The sequence below is a fragment of the Nothoprocta perdicaria genome, unplaced genomic scaffold (assembly GCF_003342845.1).
Source record: "Nothoprocta perdicaria isolate Ctin4 unplaced genomic scaffold, notPer1 scaffold_52, whole genome shotgun sequence".
NCBI classification, from domain to species: domain Eukaryota; kingdom Metazoa; phylum Chordata; class Aves; order Tinamiformes; family Tinamidae; genus Nothoprocta; species Nothoprocta perdicaria.
In genome coordinates this window covers 3752242-3774534 of record NW_020455777.1, presented here as the reverse complement: position 1 = coordinate 3774534, position 22293 = coordinate 3752242, and the positions used below count along the sequence as shown (strand labels likewise).

Sequence of the window (22293 nt, the reverse complement as noted above, 5' to 3'; positions counted from 1 at the left end):
GTCCTATGTAATGCTCAGTTCTCACACTATAAGCATGTTACTTCTCTTTTTCCTATGTTCTTACATACTGAGATTTTTTTCCAGACATCCAGCTGCATATGCAGATTTATACATTTAATAATGTTTACATAGAAAGTTTATAATGTTTATTTGGTAAGTTGGACCTGAAATGCATTGAACCTAGAATGCATGCACCATACATATATCGACATATACTCAGAATGACTCCAGAACAAACACTGCTTTCTACAGAGCTTAGCTGGACTCAAATTCTGTGTGCATCAATTCGTCTTGCTCTCTAAGATTTCACCTGAAACAATTTTAAATCTGCTTTTCTTTTCAGGACACAGTCCTCAGACAGAATGGGGCCAAGGCCCATAGAATTTCTGGAAGATCCTACTGATTGCTCTATGAGGCTGATTTTAACACAGATTTTAAGTGCTTTACAGCCTTAAAATTAGCTAAGCAGGAGAAATAGAGCACAAGAAACATAAAGGCTCCTTCAGGGAGAATTTTCATTGTAGTAAATTAGAAAGTTCCATATTTCACTGACAGCTTTCTGACCAGCGTTACTCTGGTGAAGTCTCTCTCAAAAAAAAAAAAAAAATTGGGAATTTTTGGAAAAAGATTTCAAATGACAAAGCATTTCTACACTGTTAAAAATAATTATGCTGGCTCAATCACTGTTGAAAAATGTGTACCATTGTTATAGGTACACAAAAGATGGCAATCACATTGCTTTCTCTTAAGTAAACTCGAACTAAGTAAACTGCAACTGCTATGAACAAATGTAAGGTTGCAGAACAGGAATAACACAGAGGATCTGCCACTGCTCATGGCCAGATGGCTTATGATAGGAAATGCTTATTATAACTGCTGAAAAATTAAGTAGTTACATCATAGGGAAGTTCGCAGTGGATGTGGTGGATCCTTTTCATAATGCCTTCCAAAAAGGGTCACTGTTAAGAGTGGTTTCGATGGGCTATGCTTACTTTTCAGTCGTCCATCACGCAGCACCTGATTGAAGAAGGTTGAAGAACAATATTAATTTTCCACTAACAGAGCAGCAATATCACATTGTATAGAAAGGGCTTACAGTTTAAATATTCTCATGCAACACTCTAGTGTCAAAGACAACCATGAGAATAAAACAAACCAAACTTCTCTCCAACTCAGGCATGGAAATGCTCTTGTACTTAGGTCACTAAAATAGAGCTCAGAAAATCAAAGTATAGTTTTCAGCTCTGCCATGACTTTTCCACATTTCCTTGGATCTGAAGCTCTTTAAAACTCACTCCAGCTCCATCTCTGTAGGGAAGAGCATTTTCTCTGCCTCATAAGAAGGCAGGATGATAAGAACAGATTTGTTTTCATCAGTTACTCAAGCATAGTCACACATATATATAACTATGTCTATATAGATATAAACACAGAATATCAATTTTAAATTTTCTTCAATTTGTAGATTCCTAAACATTTTCCGTGTGGAAATACAGAGAATTTCAGTCCACTGGCCATATGTTGATTTTCTAAGGTACTTTCTACTAATCAATTTAAAATCACTACTATAGAGAGACTACATATAACTGCAAGTTTTAAGAGTCTTTGTGACAATCATAAAGCATGTATTTGGTAAGAAAACATAAAATATTTGTAATTAATCCATGATCACACCATAGTGTATCTGATAATCCTTTGATGCACGTTTTTTAAAAAGTCCCACTCAAAACAAATATATGGCAAAAGCAAGCGGTTTTCTATTCTCAAACTTATAAAAAGATCATCCCTGCTTCTCTATAAACTCTTCAAGCCTCATTTCATTGCCTTCATTATCTTTTCCAGGTTCTTAAAGAGCTTTTTCCAATTAATTGGTAGTTCATCTAGCCTCTTACATAAACTTAATCTAAGACTTATGCCTGAAAATATTTTCTTGGCAAAAATATTTAATGAAGTTTCAAATTAAAAAAAAAATCCCAAAAAGCTTCAAAACTCCTTTTTTTTGGTTTGTTTTTTGTTTGGTTTTTTTTTTTTTTCTTTTTTTTTTGCACAGGTTATCTACCTTTTTGCATGATACTTAATAGCAATCTTTCCTGCTTGGACAACTGCATCACAGAGTATCTGATTTCTTTGTCCCTTAAAATGCTCATCAACAAAAACTTCTAGAACACAGTTCTCTGAAACCTGGTTTTAGAATCTGAAGTAAGAATGCACATTTGCTACAGAAAACGCAGAAGAGATTCTCAGCCTTAGCACTTTCATCTCTCCTCAATAAGGACAAACTCAATCAATGCATCTAAATGTCCTCTTGCATTACAGTTCTTAGAATCAAAGAAAGTAGCTTTTGGATTTGTTTGACTTTCTCACTGTATCAGTTACTATTCCCTTGCCAAGATCTGGAGAATCTTATATAAAACAGCTTGGTGATACTCCTTTACCTCAAATTCTCCAGGGGCCAGCTGAACCCCACTGTACAGGACCTCTGGGAAGACGTATTTTGTGCCAAACGTGCCGCTCAGGGAGAACATGTCAAACTTGGTCTGAGCAGTCTCCACTGGCTGCCCACAGCTTTTCTGGTCTGTGCTTTTACACTTCAGCAGTGTGCAGATCTGTGGGAGAGAGGATACGGTAAAGCAAGTTACCTCTCAGCTTTAAGTAATCAGGAGCTGGATCTGAGAGTGCAAAAAGCTCTCATGATGGAGGAATGAACAAATGCTTTGGAATGATTCATTTAAGCCACATGTTTCCTCGTGCACTTTTGGCGCACACTGTTTTTAAAAGATTTATCATTGTTTTCCTCAAAAATAAAATAAAAATTCAATGCATTCATTAATTTTACTTTGGTGTCTTAATAGTCACCTAGAAAATATATCTCATACTCACTTCCACTGAATAAATTACCTGCCAGTGGTATTTTATGACAGAACCATGAAGACCATCAAATGCACCCAGCACATAAACTTCATCTTTACTCTTGTCTGACATCCTATAGCTCAAATGACAGCAGAGGTCTTTCTGACAAACAGTATAATTTCCTGTTTTGTGTGTGAGTTCAGTGAAAGTGAATACATCACGCCGGACGGCTCCAGTAAAAGTGTTTTGTTCTTCTGGAATTTTTTTGATGCTTGTAGCATACCAGCTCCAGTTGACAGCAAGAGTGTACATAGGAGAAAGATGAGGGCGCGAGCTCAGCTCTGCTATCAGGAGATGACCCTCCTCAGTTTCTGTGTCATAGTGATATGCTACAGGGCCTTCTGGTGTGAAGATCCCACTTCCTGTAAATGATACACAAAAAACACTATGGGGCAGCTATACGGAAAAACTGAATACACATTCAGAGCTATGTAAGCTTTTTAACATGTACATTTGAAAATATTTAAAAACAACAAATAAAATGTGCCTGAAAAGTATTTTAGAAGAATTTTTAAATGGCAGAACTACTAGAATTGGTTTATGTGCATCATTGGTTCTTGAAAATAAAAGTCTAAATTCTAAATCAGAGCTCCRTAAGTGTCATATTTGCGAGGGAAAGAAATCATAGAGATAATTACATTTCATAGAAAGAAATCTAGCACTTTGGCCTACACTCAACTCAGTGTGCTTAGAACAGACAAAAATATTCCTTTGTGGCTTCTGCTGCTCTGTCAGGTAAGAATGCAGCTACAACAGTGTTTCTCAGCTTCTAGAGAAAAATATTGAAGGAAATATTTATTTATATCCAAGGAAAACATACATATCTCTAAATTTTCAATAGTAATAAACAGCAAAAAAAACCCTGAAAATATTTTATTCAATACCCTCCTTTTGTTTTTAGATTTACAAATTCTGTTTAGGACATTTGTTTTCTCACTTTAATTGCTATTTTTTTTAAAGTCTGTCTCAACAAGCGGCTGAAAATTTAAGTGAAACTTAGTTGCATTTTGAAAAAAAATCAATTTTAAAATAYCAGAATGCAATGTCTCCATCTTTCTAATTACATCTCTCCTAGAACATTCAGCATTTATTGCCTGAAATTATTTTCTAAATTCAATACAGGATCAAGAATATCAAGAATACTGCAGTTTTCTTATTTTTTTAGAGACTTCAGTATTTGTAAAACATTTTTTGCCTGTTTCTGCTTCCTGTACCATTAAGATAATTTCTCTTTTACTTAATGCAACCCACCTGTCATTGCCATGCCGATGTTGTGTGTATTTGCAGAAAGCAAATTGACACCCATGCCCATAGCCCAGGCAGAGTGAAATTCAACAGCAGTCAGAAAGGGCAAGACATTCATCCAGGCAGTTGGGAACAACACAGTGTCCACCTGTAACTCATTCACCAGAACCACCGCAGGGTCATGGAAAAGTATGTCGAAGCAAGTGAAGATGCCAAACTTCCCAAAGGGTGTCTCAAAAGTGACAGTTTCTGGCTCTTTAGGGAAATTAAATTGAGTTTCTCCTCTAAAGAGGTTATACTGTAGACCAAGAAAAAGACATACAAGAATTAAAAATAATATAAGATTACAAGTAACTACTGTTGTGTCTAAAACTGCCTTAAAGAAGAATTCAGGATCTGTATCTCTACTAGTCACTGAAATGTCCATTTTCAGACCCTGAAGATCTCCTGAAATGGCTAAGCAAAAACAATAAATTAAAGCTAGTAAAGATCCGGCCCACTAAAATTAGGTAACAAGCACAGAAGTTGTAGGTACACTAAAGTGTATGGGATATGGCACCTGCTTACATCACACCTGKCTCTATAAGCCATGAGGTGCCCTGAGAGACACCTAAGATAGAGATACCCAGTGGGATGGCAGACTGAATGTGCATCAGCATCCAGCATCCTGTGGCTGTGAGTCCCACAGCTGCTTCATAGTAAAATGTGAGTGCTGGCAGTGTGCTCTGAGTGAACTCCTCCTAATGCTCCTCACGGCCTGGCCTCCCGCTCCTCAACTCTGCCGAGACATCACATTGACTAGAAGTCTGATAACCATTTCTGTGTATGGAAAGATGCTGCCTTCTGTTAACCATCAATCACGTATGTAGACTTGTTTTATATGTTTTACAAATATTGGACATGATTCCTGCAGCTGAAGTCCTCCTGGGAATCATGAYGAATTGACCATGTTCTTGCCTGTTTTTCGTGTTGGCCACAAGATGTTTGCACTGGATCATCAGGGACTGGTTGTTACTCAATGCTGACATAAAATTATTGCATTAAACTATTAAAACTAGTGCCAGAAAGACAATAAATACACAGATAATCAGTAACAGTTCCCAGTCCCCTTTGCTCTTCTATAATATACAATATTGAGGGAAAGTCACTCAAATTGCAAATAAGACTGAAATCAAACATATAGGTAGAGGTAGAAAATACTAATTTTGGATTGTTTTCCATTCACAGAGGTTTTTGAATCAAGGATCTTTGTAGTATGTCCTTTCTAAAGTACTGGGATGGTTATACCAAGCTCATGGAAATCYTGACATTTGCACTGGAACTCAGCAGAGCTCTGATGAGCTTACTGGGATCTTTCCCTCCAGACYTTCCTGCAGTACCAAGTCATGACATTTCCGAACAAAGGAAAGAGTGGAGCACTTGATACTTGGGAAACACCCAATATTTAAGAATTAGAGGGTAAAGGGATTTTTCTTAAATCAAGGAGTTACCTATCTGATACTATTATCTGTATTTTAGGACAAGAGGAAATGGCCTCAAGTTGCACCAGGGGAAGTTCAGGTCAGATATTAAGAAAAAGAACTAGAGTTTTGGGGGTTTGTTAAACTGAGAAAGTCTGTCAAAAATATCTGCCACTGAATGGGACCTGAGCAATCATTTTTCATTCTAGTCTGTTTTTACAAACACAAGAAAATGCAGCTTTACAGTCAATATATCCCACCAAAAGAAATATCCTTTAAAATTACAGACACACACACACACACACACAAAGGACAACTGAATGGCATTAAATTCCCTTTAAGAAAGCGGATATACTGGAAACCATGGAAGAGTAGCTCCCGTCTTTCCTAAGCCATTTCTTACCTTATGATAACGTGCTACTAATTTCCCTTCYGAGTCAAAGACAACATCCGTGTTGTACTGATAGCGACCATCACTGGGGCAGCTGGGGTCACTGGAGTCACACAACTTCTTGTCGCCAATGTTTGCGGCCACATAGATAGAGTTATTCCTYGCCATGCAGCTGAGTCGTTCCAGCACTGGAGCAGGAGCAAATCTAATATTTGTAGACCAAATAGAACAGAACAGAAAGAATGAGCAGGCTGGTGTGCAGGGCACCTTGGGACAYGGAGAGAGAGCAGCAGTGGCTGCAGCTTTCCTGCACGTGCTTCCCAACCTTGGGGCAGGTGCTGGATCCCTCCCACCAGCACCCAGGGAAAATGCCCGAGGRGGCTCTCGGGCTGCCCCTGAACCGCTCAGGGAATATAGGTACAAGGCAGCACACCACTGGCTATCACATCCTGGCTGAAACGTGGTGCCCAAATGACTGATCATTAGACTGATCAGTTAGAGCAGGAGACAGAGCACGGGAGGATCTTAACTTAACTGTGGAAAAAATATTTTGGAATTTCTGGGTTTGCACCACTCAGCGATTTAGACATTTGGACTTTGRCTAATGAAGACATCATTCAGTTATCGGAAAGTARTTTTCAACTAAAAGRGTTGTRTRCTTTTATTTGCACATAGCTTTTCCAGCAGTAAGTAAAGAGAAAATAAGTAAACATTTGTACAGCAAAGAAAATGTAAAAATATAACCCCAAACTTTTGTTAGAAGATTCTCAATTAGCTGTAATCTAAGCAGGGTAAGAAAAAAAAAATGACAGCCTAATGAGTAGTGGTATATTCCGGCAAGAATYTTCTAAATGCAAAGAGGAAGTKTCCATCACACTTCACAAACAAAATTCCACACAAGTAAAATTCCATTAAAGGAATTCTACTTTAGYTTTGTTTAAATTTACCTTGATATCATCATATCATATTATGCAATTATTATTGAAATTTGTTAATTCTTTTAATATCAAGCTAAGTTCTACATAATTATTGAGAGCAGCTGACTTCCTTATGAGACACTAGCTTGGAACCACATCAATCACCTCTTGGGATCCGTGCAGGGAATCCAGTTGACCTCCGGGTCAGGAATATCCTCCAGGTAGGGGTAGATGGTTTCCCTGGTGAAACGCCAGCCGTAAATGCCGTCTTCAGGAGTCACGATGATGTGGGCACCCTGGCAGGACAGGCTCCGTTAACGCTGCTCRGGGCACCAGGGAATCAGCCGAAGGGAARGCACAAACCGACAGTGCTGTGAGCCCATGGAGTACCTGCTGGGCGGCTTCCTTGATGGCCTTCTCCAAGACGTCCATGTTCTTGTTCATGAGTGCCAGCGCATCCTCGGGAGAGGGAGGYGCCACGGYRAGSGCTGGCAGGATCACCGCGTGCTCGTACACAGCYGCYRTGAAGCGGCCCGAGGCAGCGGCCTGGAGCACGAGGAGGGCCAGGACCGTGCCCTGCGCCAGGGGCTGCAAAGCGACCATGGTGGCTGCCTCCTGCTCCCTAGGGAAACGCACAGGCACACRTGGAAACACAGCAAAGGGTACATACACACGAAAGAAAAGGGTAACCTTTAGCTTAAAGAAAGGAGGGTCAAAGGACCAACCTGGTAAAGCGTTAGCTACCTCTGTGGTGGCAAATGGGAAAATCCATCACACTGTAAGGATGTTTCAGCTCAAGATACCTGAAAACTGGCCACTTAAATAGGCAGTCACAAAACTGCTGACAATGCCAAGAAGAGTTGTGCCAGCACAGAAAGAAGTTATCAAACATGTGACTTTCTAGAAAGAGTTGTCCGAGTTCAGTTTTCATGTGTTTCTCTGCCAATAATTTCAACACATTCTTTGCACTGCACTTTCTTTGGCTCAGCTTTGATACTCAGATAAAGGGTAGATTTACCACCCCTGGAGCGCATGTTTTATGAACTCTGAATGGAAAAAATGAGGACTCTGAGAACCATTCCCTTTAATGCAGGGTCTTTAAGCTCCTCACCTCCTGAGCTATGCGTCACTGTTTGTAGCTTGCTTCCCAGAATTTCTTTAGATCCAAGTCATTATGTTTTCCCATTATATTTAGAGGAAATCTACTTAATGGGCCACTGACAGAACTGTCCCTTGCTTTTATTCCACTGACTTCTGCAATAGAAATTAAAACTGAACAATATATTTAGAAAACTGACAAGAAGAGGACAAAAAAATTACTGTTAATTAAGTTAACTCTTAAAGAATAATTAAAAAAAAGAGAGAGGCAATGGCCTGGAGCACGAGGAGGGCAAGGACCATGCCTGGCCCAGCGGCTGGAAAGCGACCATGGTGGGAGTCTTGGTGTTCCTGGAAGTGGGCAAGAAGTATGTAAAGCAAACAGAATTTGCTTTGGAAATAATTATCTAGTAAACCATCTGGAAAAGTACGGTATTGTACTTCTGCTAACTCATTCTGTATAAGATCATTCATTTATTAGAAAAGGTSTAAGAATCACATCTAGGAATTGCATTTCAATTAAAACGCTGATGATAAATAAAAGGCTAAATGGTATTCTGAAACGATACTGTTCTATAGCAGTCTTGCTGGAAAAAGTGYTTTCAAAAATTGTTTTTACATGCCTTTTCCAGTTTCCAAACCTCATCTCTGGGTTACATGTCCAGTTCTACATGGTTTTATCTGCTGATCTCACAACATTTGAACCTACATTTAGAAATCCCCTAACATTTAGAAATTCAGTAGAGGGTGAAGGCAGATAACCGGCATGAAGGACAGCCCTCATACTTCAGATCGTAGCTTATACATTTCCTATATGAGATATAGGGACCCATCTTACCTTTTTCCTTTGCCAATAGGTTATATACTGCAGCAATTTCCCTAAGAATGCCCTCCCTCACACATTCATAATGATCTACACTAAGCCTTAAACTCTGTTAATCTTTATGTCTAGACCTTGTCATAGAGGAGTGGTGTACTTCACTTGTAAAAGCAATATGTTTTGTTGAGATCAATGGCAAGTACGAAGGTGCTTTAACAAGATTCAATGGCAAGATATATTTGTTTATTTACTACTTAGAGGACACGGTCAGATAAAATCATCCACGAGATCCTCCTGTGGAGTCATGAGGTTGAGCATGGACCCCCTTCCTTTACAAACGCCTGAGAAAAGTCTGGGTGCAGCTGGATACAAGTCCAAGMCTTGGTTGATGATTTATGTCTATAGGATTATGTGCACAATGAATCAGAGCTACAACTTGGCAAAGTTTGCCAAGTTGCACTATGCTATTAATCACTTACCAAGGATCTGGCAGGTAAGGAATCTTTCAACCTCAAGGAATAACCTTTAGATAAGTCCCTGCTCAAGGGCAGATCCTGGCATGCAGCACACTGCCATGCCAGAGAGTTCAACAGGCGATCCCTATTTATGGGGTAAGATGATCGACTCATAGTCATATTTGCATACCAGACACATTTTATTTGGTGCATGCTCAATTAGCCCTTGACGACTGTACTCTTATCTCTCTCCCCAGAGTCAAATTGGCCGGATGCAGCCATCACAACCGGACGCAACCATCATGACTGTAACGGGTGATTATTGCCCAAGCAGTGTTTGGTCAGGTGGAGGTAAATAGGGAAGCAAACAGTCATACACCTGAAATAGTTAACTGCTTTCTGAAAAATAATTAAATCTTTTTATTATTTTTTGATATGAAAATTTTGCAGTGACTGTTCTGCAAATAGCACACTACTACTACTATAGTCTAATTTTTTGGTCATAGAAGATCCTCTATTAGAATTGTATCTCTGATCTTGCATAGCCAGGCTAATGATATTTACTGTTCAATAAGAAATTAAGGAAAAGATTTCTCATCTCAACAGTATCTGCCTCTTTACTGTGTGATTTCACCCTGAAACATTATTTTGTTTCAAAGGCATCTTCAGGAGAAACAGGTATTTTAGTGTCCTCTGACAAGATGACATTGTGCTCATAGCTGCAATGGAGCCATCCAGGGCACAGGACTCAAGAACAAACAGGATAAAAGGCACAGCAGAGGTACGAGCTTTAGAAAACTCCACCCAAAAGGAGGACAGGGCAAGTAAAAATGAGTGACTTTAATAGGGAGAGTCTTGCACAAAACTGGCAATTCCCGGCAGTGCCAGAAAGATGACACCGAGTGGTGCAATCGTCATGTCCGGAAAGTTGCAGGGCATCAAGAGTCACAAAAATTGAGCAATTCTGTGTTTACAGCACAAGCAGAGCAGGCACCTCTGTGTACAGCTAAAGAAACACATCACTTGCTAGATTTGAGAAGGATATAGATGTGGATACAGGACCAACGCAATACAGGAATTTCTAGAGTGAGGAGAATTGAAGGTAAGCCCAGGTCATGGCAGGAAAATGAGCCTGAGGAGTTTGAGCTATCTCACAAAAAACATCTCAGACACAAACCTGGCGAAATTCATGCAGAGAGTGTCAAGAAGCAGGCAGCTGGCCTGAGCTCTGTGCAACTGCTGGCCAAGTCCAAGCTCCCTCGGCACAGAGCCAGCTCAGGCCCACAGGGGCTAAGGGCCAGCTCTGCATAGCAGTGGGGATACCAGGCAGCTGCTACCCCAAGCTACTACCCCCATCAGCATATCACCCAGTAACTGAGCCCTGAAGAGATCTCCAAATATTGTTGCTGGAACAGCATGATGAACAGGAATCATTATTTCTATATTCATCATTATTTCTGTATTCTGACTACTGCAACTTCCATCAGTAACAGCTGCAGATCACTGCTGCCAGAAAGCTWAAAGCTAAAGCTGCCTGTGCACAATAATGACTTGTGTCTGGTTGCCCGAATCTCTTACCTTCTTTAGTTCCTCTTTTGCTTCACTATCACTGAGACAAGTGTTCATTGTTATCAGTGGTTATGTGCGRACTCGTCTTTATATACAGTGTTTTGGTATGTGGCTGGATGGGTAGATTTCTGCATGATTGCTTTCTGCATGCTTGACTCACCCCACACAATTACACATTTCACAACGATAAATGTCATGCAGTCTTTCTAGTAAAAGGAATTCATCGCAATGTTGTCTTGTGCCTGTATTCTAAAGCAAGATATTCAATGTACAATTATACACAAAATAAGAAAGTAAGGATGTTGAACCAAATCATAAATACTGAAACAAAATTAATTCAAAACACTCACTGGACTTGGGGTGTGGATTCATAAACTGCTTACACACACCTTCTGTTAGGCTTGTACCTAGAGTGACCAGACCTAGAAGAGCCACTTCCTAGCTCTCATGCTGGCAGGGTGCTCTCATTGTATCCCCTTTGCATCACAAAGTGAAATCTCAGTGCCCATCTCCACCTWGCACCATAATCTCCCTTAAATCTAGACCTTTTCACCTAAGCGACTTGCACTGTGAGAACTAGGTTCCTGGCCCCAAAAACATGAGGACAAACATAGCACTGACAGTGAGTTTAGACAGCTGGGAAGAGCATTTGACTGAACACTCCCTTGCTGGTATGAGATTAGTCTTTGGTCAAGCAGTGACTAACTCCAACATTGCATAAGATTTCAAGCGAGCATGAATCTAGCAACAGAGATGTTGATCTTCTGTAAATCACGTGAACACTGTCTCAGGTTAGGAAGATGGCTTTTCATAAACACCTATATGGCATAGAGATTTAATTCCTGTGTGAATGTTTATTTACATTTAAAAATAGAAAGGGCTATATGGTGCTCTGCGGTGACATTCAGCGCTGAAGTCCAAGCAACATTTGCACTGCCCAGATCTCTCTAGAGCCCCATATGGAGGGCATGGGGCTGAGAACCATGAGACCAACATGCAGAGAATAGCAGCGGAGCCACCAAGGGCACAAAGAAAGTGGAAAGGTGCCTGACCCAATTTGTAAACACAGTTCAGAAACAGAGGCACAGATTCACTGCACACTGAACATTGCTGAAGGAATCTTCCAGCCACAGCTGGAGCACAGCAAAGAACAGGTCTCTAGAGAGGGAGAAGAGGAAACAAAAATATGAACAGTTACCTCTTCCAGGGAGTAGATGATCTTAAGCAGGAATTTGAAATCCTTAAAGTTAATGGGTGTGCTAAACAAAGCACACAATGAAGAAGCTTGTGCAACTGGAATTAAGAAAGATAATTATCTTTCAAACAGTGAAGTCATACCTCATTCAGACACGATGTCAGGCATATACAGATTCAGCTATGACAACATCACAGGGAGGCAAGTGGTTGCGGGTCTTGTTTCATATGGTCATTTTCATACCACCGTCCAAAAAGCGTCACAGTGACAACTGGCTTTGTTGGTCTTATCTTACTTATCAAACATCCGTCATTCAACACCTGATGGAAAAAAAGAAAAGAGAGAGGATATAGAGGAGTACTCATAGGAACAAGGGAAAAGCTTACAAAGGTGTGAACAGATGAGGAGAAGGCATCTAAATCACACAGCTTCCTGAAACCAGTGTCTTCATTAAGAGGATATTGAATAAATCTAACAACTCACTATGAGCAAGTTCTCTTTGGCTTTCCTGAGACAGTTTCTTCCATTACTAAGCCCCAGAGAATTTAATGTGAGACAGCTCAAGGACATCCCATTACCTCAAATTCCCCARGGGCCAGCTGAACCCCCACTGTATGGGACCTCTGGAAAGACASAGTTCGAGCCGAACATGCCACTCAGAGAAAACAAGTCAAACTTGGTCTGAGCGGTCTCCACGGGCTGCCCACAGCTCTTCTGGTCTGTGCTTTTACACTTCAGCAGTGTGCATATCTGTGAAGGACAGAAGAAGCCAATGGATTTAGCAAGAAGGAAAAGCTCCAATAGGAAACTCTTGACTCATCAGATCTAGTGTGTGAAYAGAGCAGGTGACTGGCATGGGCTCCTTCCTAATTTTAAATTTTAATTCCTCTCAGTTGTCGAGCACTCTTTTCACTCCTCGACCTGACTGGAGCATGTTGCAGAACTGCACTGCTTGGGTAGATAGAAATGAGCTTTGTTTGTGGTGAAAGCTCTGCCAGAGCAATTAATTTTGGTCTGAAGGCCAGTCCCGCCCCTTCCACCTGTGCTTCCARTTCTGAGGTCTTTTACACAAGATTCCCTTTTCACATGTCTTCAGATGACACTGTGTATGGAAACTTGGAACAAAATGAAACCAGTTGGCCTGGATCTGAACTTGATTATCCTCACCCAGCTCCTGGTGTAGAGCTGCCCAGTAACTTGCAAAGCAAGCACTGCTCGACTACTGCGTTAGCAGCTGCAGCATACTGAGGGAAATGGTGATTTTAGTGACTTTTCTTCAGGATTAACTGAAGATTAATCCAGGTTTAACCTGCTAGATGTTTATGGGCAACATGAAGTGACAAATATGGGAATAGTGCTCCTAGGAAGACTTAAAGGATGCTCTCTTTCTTTGTCAGCAGGTGAGGAAGGATATTGTTTTGATTTAGATATTAGAGGGTCAGAAAAAAAATCTTTGCAAACATCAAATGTACTATTCATCGGCAAGTGGCTGAAGTGCAAATGAGCAGGAATACAGTATCTAATCTTCTCAATCTGCTGTACAGACCAGACCCAGCTTAACCCAGCTGAAAGAGCACCTGACTCAAAAGCCCCAACCCCAGTTTAAGGGAAGTAAGTCTTAGGGAGAAGACACCGTCTGCTCTTGGCCACATTCACATAACTTGTGCCATTCTATAGCTTCTCTGGATCACAACAGCAGCCTAAAAACACAGCAGGGTCTGTGGCCTGCTGGGCAGGTTTGGGGTTGCTGCCTGTGGCAAAATCTTATCTTGTCTTGAATATTTGCCACAAGTGCCCCTATCACACAGAGAGGCAATGTCATTTCCGGATGCAAGCATCTCTTCAACAGCTGTTGGACAACCCGATTATTCCCTCGTGCTTCTCTCAGATCTCTGTGCCACCAAAGCAACTTGCTTGAGACCCCTAATGCTGAGTGGCATCTCTGTAACCTTGCCATGTTTGTGGCCAGCTGATATGAGGAAGTGGCCCCTCTTGCTCACATCAGCTACTGACAGCAAGAGAGACTTGTCACTCCTCTGGTGACTTTTAAACAGAAACCCTGCTGCCTTCCTACATAAATAATGCTTGCAAATGGGCCCTTCAGCAAAACTGCCTGCTGCCCTTTACTCCTAGCACTCGTATTCCTCAACGCTACCCTGGAGCCAGTGTAACCYCTGGAAGAATGCCTCTCATTTCCATGTTCTGCACTGTGAGCCACATACCAACACCATTATCAAACTGCATTTGGGACGCCCTTAGCAGCCCTAAGCCAGGGATGTGCTCAGACTGCACACTGCAAGCAACAGATGGGGCAGGAGCAGACACCACAGCCCAGCAACGACTGTTGGTTGCCACTGGCGCCAGAGCTGACACCCTGCCCCTGCATCCCCTGCCTTCTCTTGCAGCCATCAAGGTCCCTGCGCAGGCCCACCACTGCCACCAAACCATGGCCACAGTGTGTGCTGCCACTGGCACTGTGGGTGCGGGACCCGCCAGTGCAAGGTGCAGGGTTCACAGTCCTGGTCACACTGTGGGAGATCAGATGAAAGCAGCTCTCCCAAGGAAGCAGAAAAACCAGCGCTGTTCTGGCGCTGCTGGCTCCGTCTGCCAACACCAGTGTTGATGTAGGGGAGGCTCCGGCCACATTGGCTGGACAGCTCTGAGACGGCTGGAGGGTGCCAGCACCGTGCCACAGCGTAGCAGCAATCACGATGTGCCCACAGTTTGTCAGGATTCAGAGGGTTCTTCACTGCCCTTTCAAGTGACTCCCTTAACATTCTCAAGAAGTGTTTCCAGGCTCCCAAAGCAACAGCAGATATTGGAGCAGTGCAGGGAGGCCTGTGCATTGGGGTCTTCAATAACACAGCCCCAGCTGCTGAAGCTCGTAGGTCCTTAAGCACTAGGCTCATCTCCTCCCATATCCAAGGAAACATTCACTCCTCCAAGCCACCGCAGCAACAGGGAAAGCCAGCTCCTAGTCTCTGAGCATACATTTTAGATCTTTTCAATGACAGATGCAGGACACGTGGAACTTAGAGAGCTGCTGGCCCTACAAGCTGTGCGATACACAGCAGACGTGGAAATCCTAAAGGGTTGGAGGCACCGCTGAGGCTGCCGAAGAGCCTTCCCTTCCCTGGAGACCCTGGCCCATGCTGCAGTGGGAGGGATGCTGCCAGCCTCGCTTCTGACATGCAAGGATGGTCCAGGGGCCTTCACCATGCTGTTGCTGGCACTCCCCTCGGGCTCTTGGGCAAGGAGGCCTCCCAGCCCAAGCATCTTCATGTCGAGCAGGAACACCCAGCTCCTTCTCGGTGACCATGTGTAGGTGACATGGGACCACTGCATCAAGGACAGGCACCTGCTGCTCTTTCCAGATGCCATTGCTATTGCCAGCTTCAAGTATGAAGAATGACTAGAGCCTTCTACCCCACTACAGCCTCTGCCACCAGCCTGCTCCTGTTGCAGCAGGCAGTGGCTTCTTGGGGCCGCTTGCACAGCAGCAGGCCCAAAGCAGACAGGGACTGGTTTGTCTGAACTGTGGCAGTGTTCCAAAGCAAAGCAAAATGTGCTTCCCCATAAACCATAAGAGCTGCTGCTGGGTAGGGGATTTTAGCCACGATCTTTGTATTTGCCTCCACAAACAAAACATGAAAGTCAGGCCCTGCTCTTTTTCGTGCAGACATGGCTCCACCATCTGGCTGAAGCACTGCGTGCCTTCCGAGTAAGCTGCACGTGGTGTGCAGACAGCATGAGGCTGCCTGCAGGCAGAAATAGGAGGAGCTGTTTGGCATAAGAGTGCAGCAATACCCTCATGCTCATCTGGCCCACTAACCTGTGTGTGTGTGTGTGTGTGTGTGTGCGCGCGCGTGATCACTTTGTGTGACTCTTGGGGCCACGTTGTGGCCTGGCAGATGTAGGGCACAAGGCTCTATGGTTGAGTTCTCTGTGACCTTGCTGGGGCCCAGATCTGGCTGTGGGAGATGAAAGTGCTCTGCCTTGGTTTCACACCAAGATCCTAGGAGTTTTTGAAGGCAGAAACAGGACTGAGGAGGCTGCTGCTTCCCCTCCTGAGAAGACAAAGCCACATGCCTTCCTGGGAAGGGTAGGAAGCAACCTGATTTGCAGGAGGGACAGAGCTCACACAGGGGCAAGCTCTAGCCACAGGTCTGTAGTAGATCCACTGCCTCTCCATGGGTCCTCCTAGCTCCACTGGAGGAGCTGTTTATGTAAGGGACGCCCTCGCAAGCACCTCACCCTGCAGCCCCTGCAATTTCCTGCTGCAAGGGCATTTGATGCTGGCAGGTGCTCAAAGAGCCTGTTCCCCCTGCAACAGTGACACTCACAGACACAGCAGCCAAAACGTTAGAGCTCTTGGCAACCAGGCCTGGACAAAAGGCTCCATAAGAAATCTTAGTGACTATATTTTGCTGGATAATGTTATAAATGGATGTCATCTCCAGCAGATCACAGGAGAAGGGGGGAGCAGGGACAGGAGGAGGTATCAAATCAGTCATTGGAGAAAGCAGGAGCCTGGAACTACTCTTGTCTTCACATGAAACTCCATTTCTAACTATATTCCTGGATGAGGTGAGTCTCTGTTGGAGAGTCTCTCTGCCAGTGTGTGGATGGAGGTGCAGAAGCCACTGATAGGAAACATAGTGATGGGAGGGCACACAGGAGCCTTTAAGTGTCCAGTGGGGCACCTGGAATTTGTGAGGGCTTATTTGTCAGTGTATGATAACTGGCAAATTTCAAGCCAGCTTGGCCAGCGAGTGAGCCAAGAGGCTTTGGAGATGACTTTGAGACGGACTTAAGAGAGCAAGGGTCTGTCCGTTGGCTCCGACTCTTGGAGAGACCAGGACATCTGAGTCAAGTCTCTGTTTTACTGTCTGATCAGCCGCATGTCAATGTGAATTGCAGATATAAACTGTAAATGTGTGTGCATGTTCTSTGTGTGTGTGTGTGTGTGTGTGTGTGTGTGYRCGCGCCTACTGAGAATAACTGCTGGTATGGAAAGAGAGGGTCTTTCCGTGACTCTGAAAGACTGACTGCTGCACAGCAATCCAGGTAACAGCCACCCCTGTGGCTGTGACCTTGTGGTGTCTTGGCCTAAGGGAATGTCAGCTTTCTTTCCTCTTCTGTGCGCACCTTTAGCAGAGGGCTCTGGGCTTSATGTCTGAAGGAGCTTTCCACCTCCCAGTCTCCTTCCAGACAAGGTGAAACGACATCAGCCTGAACTCTTCACAGAGTGGGACAGAGTACTTCCAGGACATGGGGCAATCTCTACCAGGGTTCATGGTGACATTCCCCTCTTGTATTTGACAAGCTTTTCCTTAGCATTGCATGATAACTTCATGTCACAATGCTGTAATTGGTGTGTGGCACTCAAGCTSATACAATATACTCCTCCAACTTTCCTATGCTCTACTTTTTTCCAGGACAGACAGCAAAGAGCCGCTCCTGCTGGCARTAAAGCCCTGCAGGCAATTTAAAAACTGCACAAGACAAGTGACCAGCTTGAGCATCAGGTAAACCACAAAAAAAGCATGTTGTCCTCCTCCATAGGTGCACATGTAGCTTGTAACAGAAAATGCTGTTTTATTCTGTCAGAGACTTGAGAAAAATGGAGATTTGTGGTCAATTGTGGTCAGGAAAACAATTTTGGGTCAGGATTGGCTCTCTGACTGTAGTTCCTCATTTATTCTTTGCTGAAACACGCCACAGACCAGGCATTAATGGCATATGGGCAATCAGGCCAAAATGTTGCAAATAAGAGAGAACTGTACAAGTGGGCTGAGGAAACAGGCTTATACAGGTCAGTACTAGTAGCTGTAGATCAGTAGCAAAACATGGCAGAATTGTCAGCATGGAAGTATGATGAACCACAGGTAATTTATTGCTGCCTTATAGATTGATGCTTACAAAGAAGTTAGAATGCTGTGCTGTTATTAAACAAATCTCACTGAGGAGAAGCTTTTGCAACTGAAATTAAGATAATTATCTTTTAAACCAATGATGTCATATCTCATTCAGAGATGATGTTAGTCATGTACAGGTTCAGCTATGATAACATCATGGRGAGGCAGGTGGTTGTGGGTCTTGTTTCATATGATCCTTTTCATACCACCGTCCAAAAAGCGTCACAGTGACAACTGGCTTTGTTGGTCTTATCTTACTTATCAAACGTCCATCATTCAACACCTGATGGAAAAAARAAAARAGAGAGGATATAGAGGAGTACTCATAGGAACAAGGGAAAAGCTTACAAARGTATGAACAGATGAGGAGAAGGCATSTAAACCACACAGCTCCCTGAAACCAGTGTCTTCATTAAGAGGATATTRAATAAATCTAACAACTCACTATGAGCAAGTTCTCTTTGGCTTTCCTTGAGACAGTTTCTTCCATTACTAAGCCCCAGAGAACCTAATRTGAGACAGYTGAAGGGCATCCCATTACCTCAAATTCCCCAGGGGCCAGCTGAAGCCCACTGTACAGGACCTCTGGGAAGACGTATTTTGTGCCAAACGTGCCACTCAGAGAAAACAAGTCAAACTTGGTCTGAGCGGTCTCCACRGGCTGCCCACAGCTCTTCTGGTCTGTGCTTTTACACTTCAGCAGTGTGCATATCTGTGAAGGACAGAAGAAGCCARTGGATTTAGCATGAAGGAAAAGCTCCAATAGGAAACTGTCGGACTCCCTGAAAGACTCCCTGAAGGTCTGATGATCTAGTGCGTGAACAGAGCAAGTGAGTGGCACTGGCTGGAGGGGTGGGCACATCTATAAACTCTTGTATGCCATTTCTGAAGGGCTCATAGCTATGATATGAGTAAGAACACAATGGTAACATCTTTGGGAATCCAGATTATCAAGAGTATCTCATAAAGATGAATGTGTTTTAGAAGCGAACATTTGATAAAGATTTAGAGGAGAGAGTAACACTTACTACAGATACAGAAGTAAACACTGCTCTCTTGGAATTTAAAGGAAGTTTATACACYTCTCCACTGCAGCAGAGCTTAAGCAGAAAAAGATGTCTAGCTTTCCCTGTCTGATATTTTCTGTGTATACACCAATGTCAACACACATTTCAGTGTCAAAGACAAACGTGTTATAAGCACCTTAAGGACCATGTGAAAGGTCTACTGGCATGCCTTTTTGGTGGGATTGAAAACCTCAGTCTTGTTATGGAGAAGCAGAAGGGTGAGAGATGACTGTTCTGAACAGTTTAGAGAGACTCATGATGTCTTGCTGTTCTTCACATGCGTGTGCTACTTTAAGAGCTGTATAGACAGATAACAACTCTCAAGCAGCATGTCACTCTATTACCTACCCCTTTGCTTCCTAAAGTTGTACCCACAACCCTTTCAGGTCTTTATAGGGAAAGAGGAAAGGAGCATGCTGGATTTAAATGCAAGCAGACTGGAATATTTCAGTAACTACCTCTTGCTAACATATAGGATTCCAATGCTGCAGAATACAAGAAGAAAGTCGTGGTCCTTCCCTGCCATCCCAGGRGCAGAAGGTTTCTCCCAGTAAAGAAACTTCTTAAAATAATAGCYCCAAAGAAATCATTACCTGCAGGTAGTATTGTCCTTCAACAACATGAAGTCCATCAAAGGCACCTAATACATAAACTTCATCTTCTTGTTTCCCTGCCATCTTGTAGCTCAAGTGACAGCAGAGGTCATTCTGGCAAACCGTGAGATTCCCTTCAGATTTAGGGAGCTCAGTGAAAGTGAACATGTCATGGAAGATGAGCCCACTGAAATCATGGTCATTTGGTGAGAATCTCTYGACACGTGAAGCATAGGAGCTCCAGTTGATAGCAGGAGGGTAGGCAGGAGAAAGACGAGGATGTGAACTGAGTTCAGTAACAAGGAGACGACCATCCTCTGTTTTCATATTGTAATAATATGCTTTGGCTCCATCTGGTGCATAAATACCACTCCCTAAGGAGAGCACAAATCAAACATTTCATGTTGTCCTTTCAGTTATCCCATTGATAGTATATTCACAATTTTATCAGTACTACAGATACTTTAACGTCTCCAAAGGATTTTTTTAACAACTAAGTCCACAGAAATCATGCTTTGTCAGGGAATACCTTTTACATCTCCTCATGAGGGCTGCTTAGTGTAGCCAAAAGGCAGAGGGTTACCTTATGGCTTTATCTGTCTCCTCCCCAGTTCTCTTCTATTCTTATACACGGAACTRCATGAGAATGCCTCATTTCTGGGCTAACTGATGTAAAAGGACCATCCACTAGTTTGGAACCATTCAAAACGTAACTTAAACAAGTATTATAGGCCTATCCTGATGGACATGAAAGGACATGCAGCTCTGTATTCTAGTTTAGACTAGTTGAGAACTCCTCATCAAAATGATTTGATGATGAAAAAGATTCATGATTATTCAGTTAAAATTAATTACCTGTCATTACCATGCCAATGTTGTGTGTATTTGCAGAAAGCAAATTGACACCCATGCCCATAGCCCAGGCAGAGTGAAATTCAACAGCAGTCAGAAAAGGCAAGACGTTCATCCAGGCAGTTGGGAACAACACAGTGTCCACCTGTAACTTGCTCACCAGAACCACCGCAGGGTCATGGAAAAGTATGTCGAAGCAAGTGAAGATGCCAAACTTCCCAAAGGGTGTCTCAAAAGTGACAGCTTCTGGCTCTTTAGGGATATTAAACTGGATAGTTTCTGACATAAAGAGATTATACTGCAGGAAAGAAGAAAAAAAATAGAACTAACATAGCTAAAAACATCTTCCACAAAATCATCATGTCATTGCATAAAGCTATTCAGAATGACTAGAGAAGCTTTTTAACCTATTTTTGAAGCCTTATTATATAGAAAGTCAGGCTAACAYTGGTCAATCACTATTTTGCCCAGAAGATGTATATGAAGGCATGTATATWGACCTGAAAAAAAAGAAAAGCAGGTTGTTATCTGTAGACTTGTTGGTTTTGATTTGTCGCCTCCTGCTCCCATGAAAATAACCTCTCCAGTCTCCCCATGTAGCATAAAATTCTGACAGTCCAAAAGACACGAAGAAGAAACACACTAATGGAAGAAGTACACAGAGGACAGAAAAAAAAAAACAGACGGAAGTGGTGTCTCAGTAAAGAAAAAAAGAGACAGACGTTGAYGTAGATGCAAGGGAGGACTGGCAGCACACAGTACCTGCAGGAAGTGTGTGAAATATCACAGAAAAACCCAAAACAGTAGAAAAAAAATGGTTGTGATAGTGGGAAAGAGGCAGATGGCCTCAGCTGACAGAAAAATGCAAGCATGAGAAGTTCTCAGCTGTGCARTGTTTTCCTTCCAACTTTTCTTATACTCTGTAAGTCACGTGGATGATAAACTCATGTAACCAAGCCAGAAAGCAGGTTCATGGTTACTAGGGCAGTGTTTTAAACCTGGAACTCAGCTCCAAGCTGGCAGATTCCTGATTACTGGGGCAATATCACAAACSTGAACCTGAGCCAAGTGGGCCTGGGCACAGCTGGTAAAACGGGGATTTCACTCCARTAATTATCAGTTCTCCCTCACCTAGTTTGCTCAGAAACAGATACTTTGGCATCATTCGAGGAGAAGTAGGTGAAATAATGAGTCTAAAGTGCATTACATAGACAACTGACTTCAAACTACCCTTGTCAGCATGATATCTGGCCTGSTCATGGAAATCTTGACATTTGCACTGGAACTCAGCAGAGCTCTGATGAGCTTACTGGGATCTTTCCCTCCAGACTTTCCTGCAGTACCAAGTCATGACATTTCCGAACAAAGGAAAGAGTGGAGCACTTGATACTTGGGAAACACCCAATATTTAAGAATTAGAGGGTAAAGGGATTTTTCTTAAATCAAGGAGTTACCTATCTGATACTATTATCTGTATTTTAGGACAAGAGGAAATGGCCTCAAGTTGCACCAGGGGAAGTTCAGGTCAGATAKTAAGAAAAARAACTAGAGTTTTGGGGGTTTGTTAAACTGAGAAAGTCTGTCAAAAATATCTGCCACTGAATGGGACCTGAGCAATCATTTTTCATTCTAGTCTGTTTTTACAAACACAAGAAAATGCAGCTTTACAGTCAATATATCCCACCAAAAGAAATATTCTTTAAAATTACAGACACACACACACACACACACAAAGGACAACTGAATGGCATTAAATTCCCTTTAAGAAAGCGGATATACTGGAAACCATGGAAGAGTAGCTCC

The 22293-nt window shown here is 42.7% G+C and overlaps 2 protein-coding genes across 3 annotated transcripts in view; both read right to left on the bottom strand.

The window, feature by feature from the left end:
* Nucleotides 1–642: 642 nt before the first annotated feature.
* On the bottom strand, nucleotides 643–12247 carry LOC112954906 (vascular non-inflammatory molecule 3-like). Of its 2 annotated transcripts, none has more exons than XM_026048174.1 (8): nucleotides 12204–12247; nucleotides 7314–7545; nucleotides 7089–7219; nucleotides 6019–6211; nucleotides 4162–4453; nucleotides 2899–3272; nucleotides 2436–2606; nucleotides 643–1017 (listed from the first exon to the last, which is right to left on the bottom strand). In XM_026048174.1, exons 1-8 carry the CDS (start codon nucleotides 12206–12208, stop codon nucleotides 898–900), a joined length of 1518 nt encoding a protein of 505 aa, XP_025903959.1. In that variant the 5' UTR covers nucleotides 12209–12247; the 3' UTR covers nucleotides 643–897. The 2 variants fall into 2 exon arrangements, with proteins under 2 accessions (XP_025903959.1, XP_025903960.1); XM_026048175.1 differs by lacking the exon at nucleotides 12204–12247 and adding an exon at nucleotides 7649–7729.
* A 5715-nt stretch (nucleotides 12248–17962) lies between these two features.
* LOC112954925 (pantetheinase-like) overlaps nucleotides 17963–22293 on the bottom strand; it is a 7468-nt gene continuing 3137 nt past the window's right edge. The window contains exons 4-7 of the mRNA XM_026048201.1: nucleotides 20494–20815; nucleotides 19639–20012; nucleotides 18520–18690; nucleotides 17963–18261 (exon numbers count right to left, since the gene is read on the bottom strand). Of these exons, the coding sequence (XP_025903986.1) occupies nucleotides 18133–18261; nucleotides 18520–18690; nucleotides 19639–20012; nucleotides 20494–20815 (996 nt within the window). The 3' untranslated portion in view covers nucleotides 17963–18132. The remainder of the gene's footprint in view (nucleotides 18262–18519; nucleotides 18691–19638; nucleotides 20013–20493; nucleotides 20816–22293) is intronic.